Genomic DNA, 12,255 nt, shown 5'->3' with positions numbered 1-12,255 from the left:
TGCTAGAAACAGGAATCCCACAAAAACACAAGCCACACAACTGTAGCACACATGCAGAGGGCTTAGGTTAGACCCGTGCAGACTGACTGTTGTTTCAGTCTCAGTGAGCCTGAGGCCGGGTTTGTTGATTCTGAGTTTTCTTGTGTTGTCCTTGACCCCTCAGGACCTAAATCCTCCCTTCCCCTCTTTAGCTGAGTCCCTAAATTTTACCTAGTGTTTGTCAGCCTGCTTTCTTACACTGCCCAGGACCTACTTACCCCGAGATGCCACTACACACAGTGGGCTGGGACCTCCCATGTCAATCAAGAAATGTCCTCCAGACTTGCCTATAAGCAATCTAATGAGGGCATTTTCTCAGATGAGGTTCCTGGCCTACGTGTCCTAGTTTGTGTCAAGGTGGCATAAAACTAACCAGGATAAAACACTGTATCATGAAGACCTGAGTTTGCTCCTAGCACCCATGGTAGGTTACTTGTAATTCCAGTAACTAGGAGCTATAGACAATTTGCTGGCTAGGACTAAGCTGAGTTGCAGGTCCTAGTGAGGGACTGTGTCTTAAGAAACAAGGCTGACAGCAGCTAAGAACACTACCCAAAGCTAACCTCTGTGCCCATGTGCATGCTCACACACAAACACCATTTAGATCATATAAATCTCTAGCTCTACAAACCTATGGCTTCTTTATGACCTAATCAATTCAAGAAACTCTTCCTGCTTCATCAGAATGCACCAGTCTATCCATAACAAAAATATTCTTCCCTCCGACATCCATGTCAGTCTGACATCCCTCCTCTGACAGTCCATGCTAGGTCTGTTTCCTGCGATTCCACCTGGTTGTCTTCACTGTCTCCTTCCCTTTCCACCAAATGTGAGTTGTACTGTTTCCTTGTCCCTGGTAGGAAACTGGAGTTTTTGTTGTTCTGTTTTGGAGAAAGGGTTTCTCTGTATATCATCCCTAGCTGTCCTGGTACTTGCTTTGTAGGCAAAACTGGAGTCACAGAGATCTGCCTACCTCTGCCTCCTGAGTGCTGGGATTAAAGCCTTTTACCACCACTGCCCGGCTCCCTGGTAGGAAATCTTGCTGCCTTATCATTCTTCCCAGCTTTTGAAATGAGTGGTAGGGTCATAAGCTGTTCTCATGGCCTATGTTCTTCCTGGTTCCCTTAATCTTACACATTTTCTGTGTAAATCTAACAAGAGTCCACAGAAAACTATCAAGGGTACACTAAAAGCAAATCAAATTAACTTTTTTTTCTTGTGGTCTAAATCAACCATGTTGCCCACATCTGGGTCCTTTCCCCTAACCATCACTTTCTTTTCTCTATCCATTCCACTTTTTCGATTTTAGTAGCTGTTCTTCAAAAATTCGTATTTCTTAGTAGAGCTATTTTGGAAAACAGTATGGTGGCTCTCAAGAAAACTGTAAACAAATCTGAGGCAATGTCTTAACTGGTGAACTTCTTTCCTTGTAACCCCAAGCATTCAACCTCCATGTAAAAATACAGGGCATGATGTCTACCCACATTTCTCATGCCCTGTCCTTCCTCCTAAGAACCCCCCCTGCACTCAGGTGGAGACCCCTGCTCCACCAGAGTCCCTGCAAGAACCCCAGGCAGGCCAGCCACCCACTCACGGACCTCCCCGACCCCTCAGCCATCCCCAACTCTATCCAATCTCCCTTCTTCTCATCCAAATTCAACTCGGGTGGAGACTCCCTGCTCCACTGGAGGCCATGCTGGCCACCAGAAGTCCAGGTAGGTCACTTTGAGATTCCATCTTACACCTGTCAGAATGGCTAAGATCAAAATCCAAGGGACAGCTCATACTGGTGAGAATGTGGAGCAAGGGAAATTCTCCTCCATTGCTGGTGGGAGTGAAAACTCACACAGCCACTATGGAAATCCTCAGAAAACTAGAAATTGATCTACCTCAACCCAGTTATACTCCTCTTGGCACAGATCCAAAGGACACTCCATCCTGCCACAGGACACTTGTTCACCTATATTTATAGTAGCTTTATTCATAATAGCCAGAAACTGGAAACAACTTAGATAGCTCTATACTGAAAAATGAATAAAGAAAATGTGGTACATTTACACAATGGAGTATTAGTCAGCTGTTAAAAACTGTCATCATTAAATTTGCAGGCACATGGATGAAACAATAACAAAATATCAACTTGAGTGAGGTAACCTGGACCCAAAAAGATAAACATGGTATGTATTTGCTTGTGAATGGATATTGGATGTTAAGAAAATGATTGTGTTACAATCCACAGACCGAGAAACCCAGAGAGACTAAGTTAACAAGGAAGACTCGGGGGAGATGGATTCATGGATCTTCCTGGGAAGGGAAAATAGATTTTGTGGCTGTACTGGGGGTGGGTGGGAATGGAAATAGGAGGGATCAGGTAGGATGGGGATGGATGGACACAAAGAACATGTGAAAAGAAGACTGGAATTGGAGGGCATTTGGGGTAAGGGAATTGGAAACCCAGTACAGAGTAAACACTCTAGAATCTTTAAGGGTAACTAGCAAGGATTCCTCTTCTGTAACCAGGAAAGGCTTCAAGTGGTAGGACTGGGACACCAACCCAGCCACAGAACCTTCGACCTCCAATCTATCCTGCCTGCAAGATGTACTGGGGCAGTTGGTGGCACAGAACTTGTAGAAGTGTCCAACCAATGACTAGTCTAATTTGAGCCCCACACAAAAGAGGGAGCCCATACCTGACACTGTCTGGATATGCAGGAACCCGAGGCTGCATAGCCCAAAGACTTAGGATGAAATCAAACATGACTGGTCAATAAATAACTAAACTAATTAAGTAATTTCTAATGATAGTATGCTATACACATAAGTCAGTGTATAATCCAGTCATCAACAGAGAGGCTACCCCCAGCAGCTGATAGGAGCAAATGCATTGACCCACAGCCAAACATTAGGCAGAGACAATCTACATTTGAGGTCTCCATTGGGTCCCTTCCCTGGGAGCTCTGGGTACCCTGGAGGAAGAGGAAGACAAATTGTGGAAACCAAAGGTATCTAGGACACCAGAGAACAGAGCCCTCAGAATCAACTATGCAGGACTCCTGGGGATTCACAAAGGCTGGAACAGCAACAGTAGAGCCTGCAGGGGTCTGTGCTAGGTCCTCTGCGTGTTTGCTGTCACTGTTGGCTTAGGATTTTTGTGGACTCCTAACAGTGTGAGTTAAAGTGTCTCTGTCCTTCTCCTTCTACTAGGTTGCTTTGCCCAGCCATGACGTGAGGGTTTTGTGTCTGATCTTACTGTATTTTATTGTGTCATGTTCAGTTAATGTCCCTAGGAGGCCTGATCTTTCCTTGGGGAAGGCAGAGAGGGCAGTGGATCTGGGGAGAAGGAAGGTGGCAGGGACTAGAGGGAATTGAGAGGGGAAGCTATGGTTGAGATGTATTGTATGAGAGAAGAATACACTTTTTAAAATTGTATAAATGCTTAAAAAGCATCACAATCCAAAAAAATAAAGTAAGATTTTCCTGAATCTTATTTTAAAAAAGAAGTTCCCCTTCCTACTTTCATGTAAAACTTTTAAATTTTACAACTTTCTTTTTATTATATGTTCTGTCCATGTATATCTGTGTACCATGTATGTGTCAGATCCCCTGACTAGAGTGACAGATAGTTGTGAGCCACCTTATGCATGCTGAGACCCCGGTCTTCTGGAAGAGCAGCCAGTGCTCATAACTTTGGAGCCACAGCTCCAGCCCCCCACTTTCATGTCTTTGTGTATGACCCACTGAATTTCCCTGAGATTGTTTGCATGTTTACTGGAACGTGGGCAACTATTCAATGACTACACCACTGAAGATAATTATACACAAGTTCTCCAACGACCATTAACTCACAGGGCCTCATCAGCCCTTCCTCTTCCATGATAAACTGTTACCAGACAATTTTGTGTTGTTCTGCAAGATGACCACCCTACAATGGATTCATAAAACACAATAGCCATGTCATGTTTAGTTCTTTAAGCAGCACACTTCTCTCCATGGGCTTACATTCTCTCCATTCCCTCTTCCATATTGTTGGATGAAGCTTGGTGGGAGTGATAGACTTGTCCTGTTTAGAACTGAGCACTTCATCATCATTCAATTCCTAACACTCTGACCAATTACCAGAGTATATCAAATATACCTATACATATATACATACATACATATATGAGACAAGATCTCACTCTAGCCAGGAATTTACTGTGTAGCCAGACTGGCATTAAACAAATGATCGATAATTCTGCTTTGGCCTCTGTACTAGTTAGTTTTTCATGTCACCTGACACAAGTTAGATTCGTCAGAGTGGAAGGAGCCTCAGTTAAGGAACTGCTTCCATGAGATCCAGCTGTAAGGCATTTTTTCAATTAGTGATCAATGGGGGAGGGCCTAGCTCACGGTGGGTGGAGCCATCCCTGGGCTGGTGGTCATGGGTTCTATGAGAAAGCAGGCTGAGCAAGTCATGGGAAGTGAGCCAGTAAGTGACACCCCTGCATAGCTCCTGTCTCCAGGTTCCAGCCTTGCTTGAATTCCTGTCCTGACTTCCTCCAATGATGGACTATAAACTGGAAGTGTACGCCAAATAAACCCTTTCCTCCCCAACTTGCTTTTTGGCCATGGTGTTTCATCTCAGCAATAGAAATCTTGACTAACACAGCCTCCTAGTTCTGGGATTACAGGATATGTCTATACCTCATTTTTGCTGTTGTAAAAATGAACTATGTTATTTTCCGAATGAATGAGCCTACAAGACATTATCCTATGTGAAATAAGCCAGTGGCCAAAAACATGTACTAAGGAGGTACATACCTTAATCCCAGCACTCAGGAGGCAGAGGCCAACAGATTTCTGAGTTCAAAGACAGTCTGGTTTACAGGCAGGACTACCCTGACTCGAAAAACAAAACAAACAAACAACAAAGACCATGTACTGTTCTTGCAGAGGACCTGAGATCTGTTCCTAGAACCTGTGTCCACAGCTGCCTGTAACTCCAGCTCCAAGTGGCTCTGACAGCTCTGACCTCTTTGTATACCTTCACATGTGTACATACACTGGCACGCAAACACATAAATACACATAATTTAAAATCTCTTTTAAAAGATCTCACTTATAGGTGGAATATAACGGAAATCACACAGGGTAGGGTAATGGTGGTAAGAGCTGAGGGGAGCTGCCCATCAAGGCAGCAGCTCTGTCAGGAGAGCGAGCTTTAGTGAGTGTACTACAGCACATCACAGCATGGGACTGTAACTTATGTTATGTATGCTGCTAAAGGAACCTAACGCGCTCTCACAAGTGATGATGTGTTAGATATGTCAGTTTGTGTCACAGTGTGTATACACAGAAAACATTGTTCTCATCCAAGGTTACAATACCGTCAGAAAAGTGCAGGTTTCTAGCTTTCCATTTTCTTTAAATATATTTCAAAACATGTTTTTCATACTTCCAGACAATAATCTCTAGTCCAAGGCTTTCCTATGACATCATTTTAAAAGCCCCCATAAACTCCTATGAACCTTTACACTTCAAAAGTAGAAGAATTCTAAAATGTTGGTATAAAATTAAAGTTCTTTTCTTTGATTTCAAACTGAGTTTATTTTCTAGGATTTATTTTTATACATACTTCTAATCATTTGTATGTATATGTGTCTGTTTAGATGTTAGATCCATCTGGAGCTGGACTTACAGCTGGTTGTGAGCTATCCAAGAAGGGTTCTGGGAACCAAACTCGGGTCCTCTGCAAGAGTAGCAATGTTCTTAAGCACTGAGCCATCTCTCTATCCTTGACTATCACTGGAGAGACTCTAATATTGATTATGATAATATATATGCAGGAGGATCCATCCTGCGTTATGGATCTTACACAAGTGGTAGGAGTTTAATAAAAGGAATAAAACATTACAAAGATGAGCCAAGAGGTAATGGAAGGGTGCTAGGTGCTGCTCAGTAGTGGGGCACTTGCTCAACTTCTGTGAGACCCTGGGCTCAGGCATCAATACAGCCAGAACAGAAAAGGCCATGGGACGATCCATGCAAGCCATAAACCCTGAGATTACAGCCCATTACTTCTACATTAAATCCATTTCTGGCTTCATACCACAAGCCTGAACCCCTTAAATCAAAACCTGAATTAGGAAAAAAAAGCCAAAGCACACGCAAACACTGTAGATGTCTTCCCAGAACCTTGAATACAGGCTTACTGCACGGGGAATAGTCAGGAGTAGTTCAGAGTGGTACTGAGTTATCTAGACCATCCCTATCCTCTAAGAAGTATACAAGGGACAAAAGCGGCTGTATATACCTGAAAGTCACATGATACTGATAAACTGCTTCATTATGACACTGGATTTTGATGAGGTTCAGTCCCAAAGACTGGGGTGTTCCTTTTGATCCTTGCTTTACCAAAAGCTCTCTGGGGCGGGGGGGGGAGAGAAAAATAAAAGGAAAGAGAAAAAAAAAGCACAAGCCAGACATGATAATATACAACTTAGTTCCATCTACTCTGAGTACTAAGGCAGAAGATCCCTTGAACCCAGGAATTCAAGGCCATCTGAAACTACATTAAAAACAAAACACATCATATACCCCAATAACTAACCAAGCAACCCCATCAATTTTGGAAAGTTTTTTTCCACTTAACTTACAAATACACAAACTGGGAGTCAAGATACACAAACACAGCCACATCTATTTACACAGCAATGTCATCTGGATCGCCCTACAAATGACACATGGCACTATAATGAACAAGGCCAGCTACTTAAGAACAAAGGAGTCATTCCACAGAGATGAGGTGTCACTGGTAATCCATTTAGGTGACCTCCTTATTTTCAACATGACAGAGAACAGTCAATGTCATGTGGAAGGGAAGTGACAAGCTGTGAGTCTACTTACTGGGGACACCCAACTATTTATCTTCACTGTTGAATCTACTGCACTTCTTTCAGGAATCTCTTCATTTATCTCCCCTCTATCAAAAGGCAAAACATACTCCAGCCCCTACCACCCCAGAACAATATGGACTCACAGAACAATGTCCACATTTCTATCTAGCAGCCCAAGAGCAGGCTGCAGGGAACACCTTCCTTTCCATCCCTCCTTCAGAGTAGGTGATCTTAACTCACTTTTCCTTTCGTTCTATAGTCAGGACTGGTGGGGGATCAGCAGAGTACAGAGAAGTCGGAGACAGAGCTGGAGGCTGTGGCAGCCGTGGGGGATCCCGAGCAGTAAGACCAAAGGCAGTGGGAGGTTTGTCCACTCCTCTGCCTATGCTGCTGGATGCTCTTCCCAGTGGTAATAAAGAGACATCAGAACCACCTCTTCCCAGCATTCTGAAACGAGAAAGAGGGAAATTGGGGCTACAGCCCTGGGCTTCCCAAGGGTCCCACACATACCTGTCTGGAGCCTAAACTGGAGATAGCACTAAGATCAGAGACATGAAAGCCTCTACTAAATTGTTTCCAAAGTCCCTTAGGACAATCATGTTGGCAACAGGGTACATGTACTCCCAAGGAGGCTGCTGTGTGCAGCCACTGCCCACCATTTTCCCCCTTGGAGGAGTTGCCCAAAGGAGCCCAAGCTCAGCCTTAAGATTCCCTTAAAATAATGACCCATTCACTAGCCACTCTTGTATGCCCTCTCAGAGCTGCCTTCCTGGGCAGAACTGAGGGGAACGTGAGTCATATCTACTATCAGGGGACCCTGGGACAAGTCAAGTGAAGCTGAGGTGTACAGTGGGAACTACTCTCCCTTCCCAATGACTGCCTGGATGAGTATCTACCAATTATTCTTGGTAAACACCACATGGATGCCTATCTAAGAAATACTCATCTGGAACACACCTGTCCCAGAGCCTCTCTTTGCATCTGATACTTGAAGTTACAGGACAAAGTGACTTTACCCACCTACTCCAACCAACAGAAGCCTCTGCCAGCTTGCTGTCCCCAGCTGCCAGCACCGAAGGATCAGGCAAAGAGGAACGGTGTTCTTCTCTTTCCTTGCGGACCATGTTAGCAGACAAGCCTCTACCTAGAACTCCTCTGCCTGCAAGAGTCAAACCTCAGCTGTTACTACTATGAGCTGAGCATGTTGCTGTTAGGTTTCTGAAGACCATTTGGACACAGGAACTAAGCAACCACACATTCCTCCAGTATTTCCAGTTGACATCTACATACCTAAAGGAGGCACTTCTCGTTTTGAAGGGGCCCGGAACGCTGTGTCAAGGCCCATGCCACGGAACATGGACACCAAACCCACAGACTCCTAGGGAAAGGTAATTCATCATTAAGGTTATCCTAAGAAATTGATTAGAACCCTAGATACAATGGCTTTTTAAATGAAAAATCACTGACTACAAATCCTACCGATGTTATAAGAATAAGGAGCTATCAGCTGTTAAGATTGTTCTGTATCAATGGGAGAAACTACTAAGGCCTGTTGCCAAACCTGAGAACCCGAGTCTGATCTCTAGAACCACATGCTGAAAGGAGAGAACCACTCTTACAAGATCCCCTCACCTTCATACACACACACACACACACCATGCATGTACATATAAAACAAATGCAAAGGTTAAAAAATTTTAAATGGATAAAATACTTCATAATTTTTCCAATACTCATTACCACATTTTATTAGACTTTAAAGTAAATGTAGTTGAGCTAAAATTTAAGTGGATGGAGAGATGGCTCTGCAGTTAAGTGTACTGACTGCTCTTCCAGAAAATCTAAGTTCAATCCCAGTAACTACATGGCAGCAGGGGACCCAATGCCCCCTTTTGCCTGCTCTGGCCCCAGGCCTGTGTATGGTGCACAGAAATACATGCAGACAAAACACCCAAACACATCAAATAATACACTCTCTCTCTCTCTTCTTCTCCTCTTGTCTGTGTATTCACTGTTTCTCTCTTTCTCTCTTTCTTCCCTTCCCCCTTTCCCCATGGCAACTTCCTTGGCCTTGGTCCTTGAGGCCAGTGCACTTGCCCCCTGAGAGCTATAAACCTGCCTTTAATATAATATGGGGAAAAACACCTAAAAAGGTCTATGAATTTGGCTAGGCTTGGCAGCATATAGTTATGGCACTCAGAAGGCAGGTGGACTTCTGTGAGTTTCAAGCCAGTCTGGTCTGCACAGTAAGTTCACAAGACAGCCAAGACTATATAGAGAAAGCTTGTTTCAGCAGCAACAAAAATAATAATAATAATAATAAAACCTATTCGTTGGTATACAGTATAATAAAATATCAAAAATAGTTGTGTTTTTCTAAGTTTTTAATTTTTATTTATTTGAAGTAAGGTCTCACTGTGCAGCTCTGGCTGACCTGGAACTCACTATGTAGAACAGACTGGTCTCAAACACGCAGAGGTCCACCTGCCTCTGCCTCATTAGTGCTGGAATTAAAGGTGTGCTCCATCACACCCAGTAAGTTCTATCATTAAAAGATTTATTTTTATCTTATATGTATGACTTGTGTTGCCTGCATGTAGACATGTGCACTATGTGTGCTGGTGCCTGTGGAGGTCAGAAGGTATCAGATCCCCTGGCACTGAGTTTGCAGACTGTTATAAATCAACATGTGGGTGTAAGAGCAGCAAGTGCTTTTACCTGCTGAGCTATCTCTTCAGTCTCCAGTTCTTGTTTAATTGGTTGGTTGATTTTATTGTTAATTTTAAATTATTTAATTTTAAAAATTAAAGTTATTTTCTATCTTTGTTGTGTGTGACTGGGAACATATGTTTCACAGAGGGTATATGCAAGTTGGAAGACAACCTTGAGATCAGGCCTGTCTTCCACCTTCTTTGAGACCAGTCTCTCGTTGCTTGTTAGCTGGTACATACACCAGGTTAGCCTGCCAGTGAGCATCTGTGGATTCTCCCATCTCCACTTCCCAGGTCCCATGAGGAGGAATGGGATTACAGACATGGGGTTACTGATGAGGACCATTGTGCCCAGCTTTTACATGGCTGCTGGGCATTCAGACCCAGGTCCTTATGTTCACAGAGAAAGTACATTCCCAACTGAACCTTCTCCCAGTCCTTTTCCAAGTTTATTGAGCTACCTATATAGCCAAAGTAAAGGGGAACAGAAACATTGGTTAATCAATTCTTCAGGGGGAAAAAAAGATCATTTAAGAACAAAAGTTTAGGATTTTGTCTTTATACTTTTTAAAGGCTGGTCTTAAACTTGCTATATAGTCAAAGATGAATAGTGAACCACTTCCAGTGCTAGGTTACAGATTTGTGCATCCACACCTGGTTTATATGGTGCTGGGAATCAAATCCTAGATTCTGTGCATGACAGGCAGGTGCTCCACCAACTGAGCTGCATTCTTGGTCCCATTTTGTGGTGTTGTTGATGTTTGTTTGTTTCTCTTAAACACTACCCGATGAACCATATGACTGTACTGCCCTGGCAGTCCTGAAAGCTTGCTGCTATGCCAGGTAGAACTGCTAGGCAAATAAAAGCTACACACAGACAAAAGCATCTCACTAAACAGACATACAAGATTGCTCTCTGTTGTCAATGCTACAGCACCAACCAGAGAAGAATCCAAACACTCAGAAGCAGCAATGCCTGCTTCTGCTTAAACCCTCAACTACATACACATCAAAGGATGGCTAACTGGAGAAATGAGGGGTGGAAGACTAAAGCTAGAATCCAACCTTAAAACTGCCCCAAGTCCATCTAGTGTTTACTTAGAGGCACTTTCTCTAGGACTTGAATTGCATGACCACAAGATGCAACTACTTGTTAAGACAAACAGAAATATAAAAATAACAGTCCCTGATAATATAGTCTTCCCTAAGCCATCTGAAGTGGCCTTACCTTTTGTACTGGCTGGAGTGGTGGGCTGGATTCCTCTGGCTTTCTAAGCACAAGGCCTCTGCCTGCAGGTCCTGCCCTACCCCAAGCTGGTTCCAAAGGTCTAGGAGTTTGAGGCCAACAGCCTGGCATCCGAACACATTGAGATGGGTGTACCGGAGTGGGTCCCCTGAACAATGGCCGGACAGGATCCATTGTGAGGCTGCAGAAATGACTGTTGCTTCTCTTCCAATCTGTTACCTGCCAGCATTTTCAAAAGATTAAAAATTCACCATCTACTGCAAATAGAATCTTTTCTGATGTGAGTTGAGAGATGTATTAATCTATGGCTGTAATACTTCATTGTGAGTCAGTTTAAAACTATGTCCTTTAAGCAGAATAACAGTCAGATTCTATCCTAGGGTCTAGGACCTGTCTCATTACAGCTTCTTGGCCTGACAATAGTCACAGCTTCTTTCTTCTTGTGCAATGGGACTTACATGCAATCAAAAAGTGACTGATTACTGCTCAAGCCATATCGCCTCCCATCTTGGAGAGGGTAGGTGGGCATGAACCCTCCCCCAGGTCAAGGAGCTATTGGCAACTGACAGCAGGAGAGGGGGAGTCATTTCTCTTTACCAATGTAGCCTCAGCAAACTGATCATGCTCCAGTGAAAGGCTGAGCATCCAGGAGTGTATGGGATATATTTGATTTGATGAGTGGGGGACAGAATGAGTATGATCATAACACAGGGGTGAAACTCTCTAAGAACTAATAAAGGAAACTTAAAATTCCCACTGTTTACCTGTATTTTCTTCTAAAACAGAGTCACAAAGTAGAGGAGACTGATTGACCAAGTCAGATCAGTGACAGGACCAGTCTTTTATAACAGATTCACGTCAAAGGTTTCTCTTTTAAAGCAAATCATTATTATTATTGACAGTGGTGGCATAGGCATTTGATATAAGAACTCAGGAGGCAGAGGTAGGCAGATCTCTTAGTTCAAGAAAAGCCTGGTCTACGCAGAATTCTAGGACAGCTAGGGCTACACAGTCTCAGAAGAAAAATGTTTTTTCTTTAGAGGCAGGGCAGAGTCTTGTTTTGGAGCCCTACCTGGCCCTGACCTCTTGACAACCCTACTGTATCAGGCTCCCAAGTGCTGGGAGAACAGGCATGTGCCACCACACCTTTTATTTTGGAGAAAGTGTCTTGCTGTATAGCTCAGGCAAGCTGAACTCGCAATCCTCCTGTGTGCTGGGATTACAGGAATAAGCTCCTGTGTCCCATTAAGGCTCCTATTTGAGCTAAGAACAGTCTAAGCACTTCCCACTAACCCCTTCAGTTTCTCTACCTAAACAACCTCTTAGCAACCATCCACCAATTAATCACCTATTGTAGAAAGGAACAACTTTTACATATGAGGAT

General features: G+C 43.5%; 1 protein-coding gene across 1 annotated transcript in view; it reads right to left on the bottom strand.

Moving 5' to 3' along the window:
- Positions 1–11,045, bottom strand: part of PIWIL2 (piwi like RNA-mediated gene silencing 2) — a gene marked incomplete at both ends in the record, with an annotated part of 44,684 nt that extends 33,639 nt beyond the window's left edge. The window contains 5 exons of the mRNA XM_080926141.1: positions 6,332–6,442; positions 7,155–7,361; positions 7,935–8,069; positions 8,201–8,292; positions 10,854–11,045. Coding sequence (XP_080782267.1) covers positions 6,332–6,442; positions 7,155–7,361; positions 7,935–8,069; positions 8,201–8,292; positions 10,854–11,045 — 737 coding nt within the window. The remainder of the gene's footprint in view (positions 1–6,331; positions 6,443–7,154; positions 7,362–7,934; positions 8,070–8,200; positions 8,293–10,853) is intronic.
- Between the last annotated feature and the right edge of the window lie 1,210 nt (positions 11,046–12,255).

Source organism: Micromys minutus (assembly GCF_963924665.1).
Source record: "Micromys minutus genome assembly, chromosome: 12".
NCBI lineage: Eukaryota > Metazoa > Chordata > Mammalia > Rodentia > Muridae > Micromys > Micromys minutus.
The sequence above is the reverse complement of the archived record's forward strand: the minus strand, read 5'-3'. Positions and strand labels throughout refer to the sequence as shown.